The sequence below is a fragment of the Trichomycterus rosablanca genome, chromosome 12 (assembly GCF_030014385.1).
Source record: "Trichomycterus rosablanca isolate fTriRos1 chromosome 12, fTriRos1.hap1, whole genome shotgun sequence".
Classification (NCBI taxonomy): domain Eukaryota; kingdom Metazoa; phylum Chordata; class Actinopteri; order Siluriformes; family Trichomycteridae; genus Trichomycterus; species Trichomycterus rosablanca.
In genome coordinates, this window is record NC_085999.1 from 22,981,009 (window position 1) to 22,995,707 (window position 14,699).

Genomic DNA, 14,699 nt, shown 5'->3' on the forward strand with positions numbered 1-14,699 from the left:
CTGGCAGAAATCGGTTGGACCCAGGTACACCCATCTACTGTTTGGAGAAGTCTGGCCAGAAGTCCCAGCATTGGCCAACGATGATGCAATAACTTCTAAATAATGTATAACTTAGATAAGTAAAAGTGAATGAGCCTAAAAAACACAGACAAATGAAATCAATGTCAAAAGCAACCTGGACATTTTTTTAATATTTAAATGGTTTAAGGTCTTGTTGTTTAGGAGTTAACCACTGACTATGACAGTTAAGAGAATTTGGCAGTTTGCATCATTAAACATCAGTATTGATTGGCTTTATATATTCTGCTAATATTTTGCTAAATAATTTTGTTTCCTATTTTTCTTGATGCAGGGTATTGATTCTTTGGATGAATTGTTGCTTTTTGTGCTAGAGTTCCAGAGAAAAATAAATTATGTTTCCTTAAGGCTTTTGGATCTTCTCTCTTTCTGGCGTCAAAGCACCAGGCACCCTGTTTACTCCATTTCCAGTTTTTTGCATAGACTGTGTTGGTAATGGATGGCTCAGAGGTTGAGGACATTAGTCCAGCCCTTGAGATGACAGAGGACTACTTGCACTGTCTGGATGGCAGTCAGGAGGACAGGCTAGTCTGCCCATCCAAACTGAAAGAGGCTATCACCCTGGAAAAGTTAAGCTCTACTGGGGTGTGGGGTTTGCTGACTGGAGAACAGCTGGAGATATCACACAATGTAGCTTGGGCTGAACCAAATTTGGTTAGTGTGCTGGGACTGAGGCATGGTAAGAGGAACCGAGCCCGATCCACCAATGATTTGGCAGCCCATGCCAAAGAGACCAATTCCACCAACAACTCCAATGGGGGCTTCAGACGAGGACACAACAGATCACAATCAGATGTCAACCACCAAACATACATGAAAAATAGGGTGCCAGCTGTTGACAAGGACACGCTTAAGAACATGGCTTTGAATGACCATCACGAAGGTGAGGATTATTTGTAATTACGCATCACACACAAATTATGCTTTTTTTTTTATTTCTTCTGTAAGCCTGGGAAGTAGGCCTGTCTAAAGGTGGATTTTGCCTAACTGATGGAATATCCTGAGAGACTTTTGTAAATGTGTATTTCATAAGTAGGGATCTTTCAGTAGATTGCAGTATACACCTACGAATGTAAAGCATCAAATCAGTAAACAGATTAATTAACACGACTCAACTGCTACATGGCAGTGTTTTACATGGTAATATTTACTTATTTAATATGGTGTTTTTATAATAATAATAATAATAATAATAATAATAATAAAAACAAAAACTGGTATTGACAGGCAAAGTTCTGGAATTGTGATAACTATATTTAGTACCCTTCAATGCCAAATGACCCCCAAGTATATATTTAACTTAATGTGAACTATTTAGTACCAACTGTATTATTTCTGGACTTTATCAAAACTTTTTCAGAGTGTGGATTACAACTTAGCGACTTTTAGGGAACTCAATTTCAGTGAGGAACCAATTTCGGTGAATTTAGGGGGAATTATGAGCAGTTTCGTTTAGTCAAACATTGTGCTGATATTTTGATCATTAGTGTGGTCATTTTTAATTTGATCAAAATCTGGTAAATTTACTATTAAGTTTGGTTATTTTAATGATGTACATACAAAATACAATATAAACATAAAATAATGTAGACAATAGTGTGTTCCATTTAAAATGGAAATGTAAATTTAACCTTTTCACAGACAGTTCTTCCATGCAGTTGGCACTGGAAGCATGACAGTGTGCTGAATATTAAACCAGCAGATACAGTTGGTGCTAGTGATGGCCTTCTTTTATTTTGACAGGTTGCTAAATAAGTGACTAAACTAAAATGTAGAGATAAGAGCTATACCCATGTTCATTCTGAATTGGCACTAATCTTGCCTGGTCGTTTTGACCTAAGCCTGCTTTTTATATGACGACTAGCAGCCTGGGGGCCACAAAGAAGGGGTATGTAGGTGGAACAATAGTCTAACATGGTAGCACATACCTGCAAGAATGAATTTCAGCATTGCCACTGATTTGGCCGTGGCCATGATTGGCTGTGTTTGAGGGAGGGAAAGTCAGACACTGTCTCTTCCTGTTGCCACTGCGAGGTCCAGGCACCTCCTCAAATGGGTGGTTATGTCACATGAAGTATAGCTCTCTGTACTTGATACAGCTCTGTGTGGGAACTCACACTAGCAGGTGATAAGTAGTGCCTGCAGATTGACTGCTGGGACATGTGGTGATCCAGCTCCCCTTGAGAATTGGAAATGACTAGATTGGGATATAAAAAAATTTCTTTTAAATAAATGCATTTTTTTCTAGTGTTCTTAGACCCCCCCCACCCACTGTATATCCTTTATTCTGCTTTTCTTTGATTATTCTTTATGGTGATCTTTTTCTGAAAATGATTGCCTCAGTAATCAATCAATCAATTAACCATCACAGCCAAAGACAAATTGGGGGATGAAGAAGTATATGTGGGTGAGTTGATTACATTTGATTAGCTGCATTATTGCAGCAAGTACCTGGATTTGGTCAGCATGTATTTATTTGTTTGGGAAGGCTGCAAATCTGAATTTGAAAGAGACTCTTCTTGAAGATGCTAATAGAAGGATAATGCAATTCTGTGACAAAATAGACACAATACTGTGAAAGAGTGGGTTCTAATTACCCCTGATATTAAGAGGATTAGCATATGAGTGAAAAGGTATTAGTCACCTTGAGGGAAGCTAGAAATGGTCTGGGGAAAACATGGACTATTTTTCTATGCTGTTGACTGTTTTAGTTTGTGTTCATTAAAGAAATTACACAGTATTGGGCAGTTCAGCATTGATCTAATCAGTGTCACCTTTTCTGCAGAGTAATGGATTGCTTTATTCCTGTTCTCAGTTACTGAGAGAAAATTGATTAATTGCAGCTCTTATAATAAACCCACTGTAGTGTGGGACAGAGTACTTTGTTACACCTGCCTGGTAGTTTGTCACTTAATTAAATTTGACAAAATAAGACTAGTGAATGCAAATTGCACAATTGCTTTTAGAGTGTACCAATGAAAAAGGGGAATTGGCATGGTAGAATAACCACCTTTTTCCTACTGACTTTAACTATACATTTGCATACCACTTTTCTTTATATGTTAATGAACATACCTTTATGTGCTTAGTTAATTTTTTTAAATAATATATGTAGCTTGCTTTCTTCTATGTTCTAACTTAAAACATGTCCATGATGTATGTTTAATCAAATTAAAGCAAGCAATTAGATTATGACATTATTCTGATTATTTGGTTTACATGCATTTTGGTTATCTGATAATTGGAAATTAAATGTCTTGGTTTAAGTCACGAAACCAGTTTCTCAATGTGAGCAACTTTAGTATAAATTATAAATTTCAGTAAATTTACATTTATTAAATTGTTCAGGTGCCCAACAGTTGATATCTGGCTGTTGTGGGATTTGAACCAGCCACCTTCAATTACTTGTTCAGTACTGTAACGGCTACACTATCACTGGTCATTTAGTAATGCTTACTTGTGATTCAACTCTTAAATACTGTCAAATAAGTGCTGATATAAAGTTTTTGATTCTATACTCAATCGACTTACAGGGGTTGGACAAAATAACTGAAACACCTGTCATTTTAGTGTGGGAGGTTTCATGGCTAAATTGGACCAGTCTGGTGGCCAATCTTCATTAATTGCACATTGCACCAGTAAGAGCAGAGTGTGAAGGTTCAATTAGCAGGGTAAGAGCACAGTTTTGCTCAAAATATTGCAATGCACACAACATTATGGGTGACATACCAGAGTTCAAAAGAGGACAAATTGTTGGTGCACGTCTTGCTGGCGCATCTGTGACCAAGACAGCAAGTCTTTGTGATGTATCAAGAGCCACTTTATCCAGGGTAATGTCAGCATACCACCAAGAAGGACAAACCACATCCAACAGGATTAACTGTGGACGCAAGAGGAAGCTGTCTGAAAGGGATGTTCGGGTGCTAACCCGGATTGTATCCAAAAAACATAAAACCACGGCTGCCCAAATCACGGCAGAATTAAATGTGCACCTCAACTCTCCTGTTTCCACCAGAACTGTCCGTCGGGAGCTCCACAGGGTCAATATACACGGCCGGGCTGCTATAGCCAAACCTTTGGTCACTCGTGCCAATGCCAAACGTCGGTTTCAATGGTGCAAGGAGCGCAAATCTTGGGCTGTGGACAATGTGAAACATGTATTGTTCTCTGATGAGTCCACCTTTACTGTTTTCCCCACATCCGGGAGAGTTACGGTGTGGAGAAGCCCCAAAGAAGCGTACCACCCAGACTGTTGCATGCCCAGAGTGAAGCATGGGGGTGGATCAGTGATGGTTTGGGCTGCCATATCATGGCATTCCCTTGGCCCAATACTTGTGCTAGATGGGCGCGTCACTGCCAAGGACTACCGAACCATTCTGGAGGACCATGTGCATCCAATGGCGGTGCCGTGTATCAGGATGACAATGCACCAATACACACAGCAAGACTGGTGAAAGATTGGTTTGATGAACATGAAAGTGAAGTTGAACATCTCCCATGGCCTGCACAGTCACCAGATCTAAATATTATTGAGCCACTTTGGGGTGTTTTGGAGAAGCGAGTCAGGAAACGTTTTCCTCCACCAGCATCACGTAGTGACCTGGCCACTATCCTGCAAGAAGAATGGCTTAAAATCCCTCTGACCACTGTGCAGGACTTGTATATGTCATTTCCAAGACGAATTGACGCTGTATTGGCCGTAAAAGGAGGCCCTACACCATACTAATAAATTATTGTGGTCTAAAACCAGGTGTTTCAGTTATTTTGTCCAACCCCTGTAGATGTGGATACGTTTAGTGCCACAATCTAAGTAGATTTGATTTAAAATAGTTATATGACTTAGTTGCATTTTCGTTACATTTATTATCACTAGCTTATCATGATAAATTAATGTACAACCAGTTGAAATAGTTAATGGTTTAAGAACTTTTAACAAACTTGTTTCAACCCTTTTAAAGAATTAGAATATAATTAATGTTTTATGTTGATATATGAAAAAAATTAGCTGTCATTTTTTTATTCTAGCATTTTTAACAATGGATAGAGCTATGATGTGAAACTACAAATGCACCGTATGCTGACTCATCTCAGTATCTCCACCCTGGGAAAGTTGGACAAGTTGCTGATTATTTCCTGGAAGACTAAATTTGGCAAAACCTTCTAATTAGCTGGAAACCTTCTAATTAGCTGGGGTGCAAAGGGCCAAAAGATGCCTGCCTTAAAGTAAAAGAGGCATAGGTCTATAGCTAAGGCACCACCTAATTCACAGCGGCGAAATTCGTGTCACGGACCGTGAAATGAGCCTTTTCCCTTGTAATGTGCAATTTGATGTAAAATTCAAAATGTAAGGTTTGTATTTAGCAATTTAATGTTTTTCATTCGCGTAGCATCCAAGTGCCTTACGTTTACTGGTTTGCAATATGAGGTGGTCCTAGAAACCTAGTAACCGAGCGTCTTTAGAGTTTGCTGAGAAATAAACTGTACATAGACAAACTTTCGGGAGCATAATACTTTACTGGCTTGTTCTTTTGAGCACAGACTGCAGAGAGATGATAACGTGTGTAGAGAAGCACACTTTTCCATTGACTATGGAATCCCTAAACGGACAAAATGCACTTAATACGTAAACACATCAAACATATAGCAATTGGGTAGTCAAAATTGTTCAAGATGTCGAAGTCTAAAGCAGCTAAAAACATGACTGTCACTGGATGTTCTAGGTCTACATTTGACCATTAAGATAGTTTGTGCTGTGTATTGTAGCTTCCATTTATTTTATCATAACAACCAAAAATAATAATTTGTTATTTAAACCCAAGAACCCAATTTTATTATAGAACTTAGTCTAGAAAATATAGCCAAAAAGAAAAGTTCAAAAGCATTTAAAACATCTTTCTGAGATATTTTTACTTTGATAACAAGCTTTCTGTGTGTCAGGATTTTTTAAATGTTATAATCTACTGTGTTTGCTTCTCTAGATAAAAAGGAAAGCACCCCTAGCTTGCTGAAGCAAGGGATGCTGGAGCACAGGGAGGGTCCTTGGGGCCGCTGGAATGCCTGCCATGTGGAGCTTACACCGTGCGAGTTGCGTGTCTACAGTCTGGACAGTAGTGGAAACAAACAGCTTTGTACTGCACTATCACTGTCCCACTGCCAGAGCGTAGGTGCACCTCAGCCCCAGGATGGGCGTGTGCTACAAGCCGTTTTTTTCAACAGCACTCGGCTTCAGCTCCGTGCCGCTTGCCAGTGGGAGGCGCTGGAGTGGCGCAGGTTAATTTGGGAACGTGTTCTAGTTGCCCGTCCTTCTCATTGTCCGGGATCACCAACATCCACTGCTTCTTTTAATGCCCACGTACTGGATCCCAAAGTTGCCTCTGTGCCAACCTCTCGTCCACTAGTTCGTCCCAAGGCCCTGCCTCTGTTTACACAGTACTGTGCTGATGTGCTCAAGTCAGGCCTTCTGTACCAACTCAGTGATCTCAATAACTGGAGCGCCTTCACCTTCGTGCTTAGCCAAACCCAGCTTCAGGCCTTTCAAACGGAGGGTCGAGGACCAGTGTGTGAACCAGTGCTGTGCTACTCTCTCTCCTCCTGCCTAGCTGTACAGTGGGATGAAACGGATGGCACTGCCTATTCTCACTTTCAGGTCATTTTCCCAGATGAGGTGCTGCGTCTGCGTGCAGAGAGTGAACCCCAGACCCAGGACTGGTTGGAGGCTCTGCGGATGGCTGTGGCTGCTCAGAGGCCAAGAAAAGAGATCAGCCGACTAACAGCATCTGGAGTGCTGATGAGAAGCAGACCCACTCAAGAGCGTCGCCAGAGAGAGGCCCAGAGGGCTAAACGCCAGTCTGTCACTACTAGCTTCCTCAGCATTCTCACCTGTTTGTCTGTGGAAAAAGGCTTAACCGCTCAAAGCTTTAGATGTGCAGGTAAGCGTCACACTTCAACACTGTCTAACTTTTTTATTTATTCATGCTAGTAGGCAACACATCACTGAGGTTTGTCTTCTTTGCACTTAAAGTTGCACGTATGGTATGTGAACATGCACATTTCTAATTTGTGCTAACTTATTAGTGATTTTTTTCTGTTGCCTTATCATTTTATACGAAAACTGATTGTTTTGATTTATTTTAATGCTGTTTTGTTAATGGTTTTTATTGTGGATTTATAAAGTATTCAGGCCCCTTTTACACACTTTGTTGGGCTTTGAGTTTGAATGAATATAATCACTATTTTTGCTCATCAATTGACCCTTTGCTTTAGTACACCACATTGTGGTCAGACACATCTTGTCACATTTGTATTTTATCCTGGATATGTGTCTACAATCTGTTGTAATTTAAATTGATTTGAAGTTTTATATTTTCTTAATTAAATTAAATTCAGGCAAATTTAAATTTTAACCATCCTATCTTTTGAGGTAGGATACTGCCCAAGCAACTAAGGGTTAAGGTCCTTGTGCAAGTGCCCAACAGTGAACCATTCACCCTCTGACCAGTATTCCAGAACCTTAACCAGTGAGCCACCACTGCCACTTTTGTAATAAATAGAACTGGAGGATAATTAGGGCATTTAAGATGGTATTGGATTCTTTTTCAGACTTTTACTTCTCTGTGGTTAGATACTTAATTTCAATTAAATTGAATTTTATTTGATTTTTGATTTGTGGAAAAACGTAAGTAATATGGTAAATTTTAATAACCTTTTAGTAGTAACTAAAAACAGCCTATGCCCAAATCTGTTAAACTTGTTTACAATTAAGAAATTCAGTGAGTTGAAAGGGTAATGTGGTGTTTCAGATTAAAACTAGTTTTTAATTTATCTCAAGCTAGTTCTTAATTAAAAGCTTTATTAATCTTAACATTTTCTTTTAAAAATTTAATATACGGTTCAAAGGCTTTACCTTTTTCCAACTATGAACCAGATTTGATTAATAGTATTTCTGCAACAATGTACATGTGCCAAAAATTTGCTATGCTTTAAAGGTTCACTTAATAATAAATAAATAAAACGTGTAGGAATTTATTTGTTCTCCATGTTTAATCATGGCTAAATTGCTGACTGCACCTTAATAATACAATTTTGTAGTCCTAGCTTAATTATCCAAATTGAGGAGCGAACCATGGTTTTAGTTTTTAGTTTTTTCCTTTTGCTTTTTCGATGCCGGTCATTGTTGAGAAATCAACTGATTTTCAATAAATTAGAAGCCTTAAATAAAGTCTTATATTAAGTAGAACTTGTCACTATTGATAGCTCTGTGCCCCACATTCATGGAATTAAGAGGACTCTGAGTTTTACTTACCTGACATTGATACAGTGGTACCTTGAAACTCGACGTCAGTTGGTTCTGGGACTGGTGTTGAGTTTCAAAGGCATTAAGTTTCAAGGTATTTTTTTCCCCATAAGGATGTATGAGAAATCTGTCAAGGCATTCCATGGTCCAGTGGAACTGCATATATTTTAGGCTAATTTAAAATAATGGGGTTGTTTTTGACTCTTATACACTGAAAATAACACAAGTATAATATAAAAACACTGAAATGTGTTAGGATAAATCTTTTGTTCAAAAGGTCCTGAAGAAAGCAGTCGGGAAGTCCAGAAAGTACTCTATAAAACACTTTATTAAGTGTAAAAATGATCTGTGAATATACAGTGTATCACAAAAGTGAGTACACCCCTCACGTTTCTGCAAATATTTCATTATATCTTTTCATGGGACAACACTATAGACATGAAACTTGGATATAACTTAGAGTAGTCAGTGTACAACTTGTATAGCAGTGTAGATTTACTGTCTTCTGAAAATAACTCAACACACAGCCATTAATGTCTAAATGGCTGGCAACATAAGTGAGTACACCCCACAGTGAACATGTCCAAATTGTGCCCAAAGTGTCAATATTTTGTGTGACCACCATTATTATCCAGCACTGCCTTAACCCTCCTGGGCATGGAATTCACCAGAGCTGCACAGGTTGCTACTGGAATCCTCTTCCACTCCTCCATGATGACATCACGGAGCTGGTGGATGTTAGACACCTTGAACTCCTCCACCTTCCACTTGAGGATGTGCCACAGGTGCTCAATTGGGTTTAGTCCATCACCTTTACATTCAGCTTCCTCAGCAAGGCAGTTGTCATCTTGGAGGTTGTGTTTGGGGTTGTTATCCTGTTGTTTTCGAAGAGAGGGGATCATGCTCTGTTTCAGAATGTCACAGTACATGTTGGAATTCATGTTTCCCTCAATGAACTGCAGCTCCCCAGTGCCAGCAACAGTCATGCAGCCCAAGACCATGATGCTACCACCACCATGCTTGACTGTAGGCAAGATACAGTTGTCTTGGTACTTCTCACCAGGGCGCCGCCACACATGCTGGACACCATCTGAGCCAAACAAGTTTATCTTGGTCTCGTCAGACCACAGGGCATTCCAGTAATCCATGTTCTTGGACTGCTTGTCTTCAGCAAACTGTTTGCGGGCTTTCTTGTGCGTCAGCTTCCTTCTGGGATGAGACCATGCAGACCGAGTTGATGCAGTGTGCGGCGTATGGTCTGAGCACTGACAGGCTGACCTCCCACGTCTTCAACCTCTGCAGCAATGCTGGCAGCACTCATGTGTCTATTTTTTAAAGCCAACCTCTGGATATGACGCTGAACACGTGGACTCGACTTCTTTGGTCGACCCTGGCGAAGCCTGTTCCGAGTGGAACCTGTCCTGGAAAACCGCTGTATGACCTTGGCCACCATGCTGTAGCTCAGTTTCAGGGTGTTAGCAATCTTCTTATAGCCCAGGCCATCTTTGTGGAGAGCAACAATTCTATTTCTCACATCCTCAGAGAGTTCTTTGCCATGAGGTGCCATGTTGAATATCCAGTGGCCAGTATGAGAGAATTGTACCCAAAACACCAAATTTACCAGCCCTGCTCCCCATTTACACCTGGGACCTTGACACATGACACCAGGGAGGGACAACGACACATTTGGGCACAATTTGGACATGTTCACTGTGGGGTGTACTCACTTATGTTGCCAGCCATTTAGACATTAATGGCTGTGTGTTGAGTTATTTTCAGAAGACAGTAAATCTACACTGCTATACAAGCTGTACACTGACTACTCTAAGTTATATCCAAGTTTCATGTCTATAGTGTTGTCCCATGAAAAGATATAATGAAATATTTGCAGAAATGTGAGGGGTGTACTCACTTTTGTGACACACTGTATATCAGAGCTAGGCCGATCGGCGCTCCTTTTCTCCTGCAGTCTAGACACACAACCACGTAAGAAAGAGACCGAGCCTCTCTCCCCGCCGGTTTTTAAACTCAGCTAGGCTCCTCCTCCTTTACTGCTGGTGGAGCCAATGAAGTGTGCTAACAAGCCCCGGGCTCTGCCTCCCCCCCCTCGGTAGGAGTCAGGGAGGGAGCCTAGCCGGCGCCATGTTGGACAAAAGACCATGCGGCCTGGATGTCGTAAAGCTTGGAAAATGCCGTAAAACTTCCCATATTAAATGTACGTTTTTATGTTCCGAAAAACCTAACAACCCCCCTTGAAAGCATCTTAATGCTTTCACAATAACTTTTAACTATAGGTTAGGTGTTTCTAGATCCCAGGAGATAAGGATAGCTGTCAGCAACCCCCCAATTTAACCCCTTCTGACTTACATGGCCACTGGGCTGAATTTTTACAATAAAAGGTATCTAAAAAATAAAAGGCTACCAGTTAACCTAAAGGAACCGTACCTATCGCAACAGCTCCTACCCTGAAACCAAACAAACAAAAAATAGAAAATTAAATAAGAATAGGAAAACAAAATAAAGCAATTTAAAAATAGGAAATCAAAAACGAGAAAAATAAAATAAAAACAATGGGTGCGTGGCTTCTACAGGAAGTCCGTTCAGGTTGTCCTCCACCAGACGGAGCTGCAGATATTCAGAAGGGGCCCATAGCTCCTGTGTCTCTGCATGACTCCTAATGTCTTATGGATTCTCCCCTGTCGGTCTTACCTGTTTCCACAGCAGCACAAACATTTAAACGATGAAACACAGAGTATCAAACATATATACATTGTAAACAATCCTGAACTAACCCCTTGCGTTTTGTAGTTAAACTATGTGTGTTGCACTTAACTAGTGTTTTCAAAGATGGTCTATGTGTCTGCGAACTATATGTTTATGTTTTTCTCTCCTAGTCTAACTAAATTCTCCCCCCTCGTCTTGTTCCGCTCCGTTGATTCCGCTGGACTCTTCTTCCACATAGTTGGTTTTGTCGGGCTTTCTGCTGTGGTTTGTTCCCTGTAGGCAGGTCCAGTTAGTGGCACTTCTGTCTCTTGGAGTGGGTCTTCCAGTCCCCTCAGTGTCTGCCTCTGCCAGTCCTTCCAAGTCTCCTTCCTTCATCACGGTGTGTGATTAGTAGTGCTGGTCCTCTCTCCTCGTCTTGTCTGGTCGGTTTTACCTTTAATTAAGCAGAGTTAGTAGCACTTATACTGCTCGAAGTGGGTCTTCCGGCCCACCTTCAAGGGTATCCTCCTCATCATCATCTACATGATATCTCGACAAATCAGCCAACACCATCTGGATAACTGGTGGATCCTGCCCCCCTCTGCTTCCTCTACTCACTACTTCTATCACAAATTTTTCTATTAATACCCTGATGCACGGGATACCACAACAACAACATATCACTAAAATTACCAATCCTACACATACTGACATCACCAAACTCGTAATAACTTCCTTCCATGGCCCAAACATCCCTTCTAGCCACTTAACCCATTCATACACACATACAATCATACAACAGACAAACATATAAGCTACTTACCCAGCCCTCACCGCAGCCACCCCACTCCCAACAACGGGATACACGGCCACGGTGAGCTTAGACACCACTGCCGCAAGGCTTTCTGGGTAAAGCCCGTGCCAGACCCAGTGGCGACGCTACACTGCCCCCTCCCTAATGGTCAACCGTCCCGGTGACCCACTCACCAGCGTCCACTGGGTGGCTCCATGTCCGGACCGCACCCCATTACACTGCCGAGTCGCTCTTCCACCCACTGCTGGACCGGGCACCCTGCCCCTGCAGCCACCTGGGCTAGCGCACTCGGACAGACCGGGCATATTGGCTCACCAAACCATCAGAGCCACCCAAACACCACGATCCCACTTCTGACACCAATGTGGTGCCGGCGAGTAAGGAAGGTTAGCGTCAGGGCCGCAAGTGAGCTGCCTTTGGCAGTTCATTCAGTGGTTTAGGGACAGACACCCATTCATACACACATCCCTTCTGAAAAATGTCCCCTGTTTATCGGTTCTGGTTTGTTGCTCCTGAAACAGGTGTAATTGTCTTTATAAGCTTTGATGTTGGTTGGGGTTGGTTCCTGAGTTAGTGGGTGAGACATGGATAAATTCTCACACCCTACTGGCTTTTTGTGCATTCAGCTGGCTGCCTGTTTTCGCCTTCTCTTTGACAGAGGAGGTTTCCACCAGTCGCTTAACAACTACTTGTTTCAATTCTCTATGTGTTAAATTAGACATTTTAGACCGCTTTAAACAACCTTTCGAGCAAAATCTGTAACACGTATTAAGAAAAAGATAAACTGATAGGTTTTAACGAGACACACCCTAGAACAGAAGATTCCTGCCTAGTCGAAGAATACGAGTATTCTTTTAACATTCACTGGCACAACTCACTCGGTTGTCCAAACACAACTCAGACAAAAGAACGTAAACCTCAGTACAACAACAGTGTCTACTGGAAACAAACAATTACTTCACCGCGACCGACAATGGCCCTATGGAAACAAACATATACTTCAGGGCAATCGACAGTGATCCCCTGGAAACAAACAGTCACTTCACCGCGACCGACAATGGCCCTATGGAAACAAACATATACTTCAGGGCAATCGACAGTGATCCCCTGGAAACAAACAATCACTTCACCGCGACCGACAATGGCCCTATGGAAACAAACATATACTTCAGGGCAATCGACAGTGATCCCCTGGAAACAAACAATTACTTCACCGCGACCGACAATGGCCCTATGGAAACAAACATATACTTCAGGGCAATCGACAGTGATCCCCTGGAAACAAACAATTACTTCACAGCGACCGACAATGGTCCTATGGAAACAAACATATACTTCATTACTTGTCTCTCATACTGCATTAACCCTTCCTGCTATATAAAATTCCACTTCAAACTGATCAGAGCAGAAGGTGCATACACATTACATCTAACATTTTCTACACTTATTCTACTTCATCATCGCCACCTTCTAGAGAGCCTTCAAATTTTCTAAATCACATTTTTCCCAATACAAAATCACCAATCCACTATTTATTATTTACTCTGCCATACTTAAAATAACAACAGCTCTGCTATATCAACTTCCATCAGTCCTACAAACCCCTGACTTATATTATTTATTCATTCAGATTTTTACCCCAACTTTTGGTCACTGGTACTAACACACCTCCTGCTTCTAACAATACAGACTCCATTTCCCACAATCCAACAGTCTCTCACATGACCATCTCCTGCTCCTAGTCAGCCAATCCCTCATGCTCATCATCACCAGCGCTTTGATCCACTTTGGCTTTCTTGAATCACATTAAACTCTACTTAAACAGTTCCATTTAGTTAACTCACTGCAAAGTACTACCAACCTATACTATCTCTATTGTATTATTGTTACATCTCCCTACAAATGTCATTAACCCCACATCACTATGGTACCTGCATCCCTACTCTCACTAAAACACAAGCACTTGTAGCTCTTTCTAATTTACTCTTGTAACCAAAACTTTTTCTACACGAATTATTGTTATTCTAATACCTTACTGTAAAATACATCCAAAACCTCTATAAGATGTTACCGAACCCCTCACTTTTTATTATGGAACCCAGATCTTCAGGTGGATGTCTATTAAAACACACTACTGTCCCACACGGTCTTGAGATTTCACTGCATAACGTCTCCATCCAGTCTCACATCAGCTTTCCCTTCCTCTTGTCTGATGATGTCATTACTTTGGCATTCTGTACCTCAGCACCCCATATGCCTCTTGAACACTGCTTTACTCAAACATCAGAATGCAACAACAGCCATGACACACATCTGCAAGATCTGGTATTCATAATTTTTACATCATCTTTGGTACTGCATAAGTGTCCACCATCCTCAGCCAGTACACAGTAGATTAAATATCAGACTTCTCTTTACTCATGCAGGGCCTGCAGTTTATGGCCTCAACCCCCCGCTGGGTTGCTGTGTGTCTGTGAAACCTATGACCTGGGTCTCCAGTCACCCCCCTTCATGTACTTCTCTCCTAACAAGTTATTTTCTTCTCACTATTCCCTCAATCTTTAAATTGCACTCATCTATGATCATGCATAGTATTGCCACAAGGTTTACTGCACCACATTGAACCAATCTAACTTCTTCAATAAACTATATAATATAAAATGAGTGAGTTGACCTGATCAATTAGCTAGAAAAGATTCATCGGATACAACACAAGCATCAAATATTACCAATTGCCAATTAACAATTTCCAAAAAATATTACCAATTAAATTGAATCTTACCGGAGTCCGTGTAAGCAATTATATTTAAT

At 41.1% G+C, this 14,699-nt stretch overlaps 1 protein-coding gene across 1 annotated transcript in view; it reads left to right on the top strand.

Moving 5' to 3' along the window:
- Nucleotides 1-478: 478 nt before the first annotated feature.
- The window catches only part of plekhm3 (pleckstrin homology domain containing, family M, member 3), a 55,339-nt gene continuing 41,118 nt past the window's right edge, over nucleotides 479-14,699 (top strand). Inside the window, exons 1-2 of the mRNA XM_063006180.1 lie at nucleotides 479-961; nucleotides 6,057-7,007. Of these exons, the coding sequence (XP_062862250.1) occupies nucleotides 514-961; nucleotides 6,057-7,007 (1,399 nt within the window). The 5' untranslated portion in view covers nucleotides 479-513. The remainder of the gene's footprint in view (nucleotides 962-6,056; nucleotides 7,008-14,699) is intronic.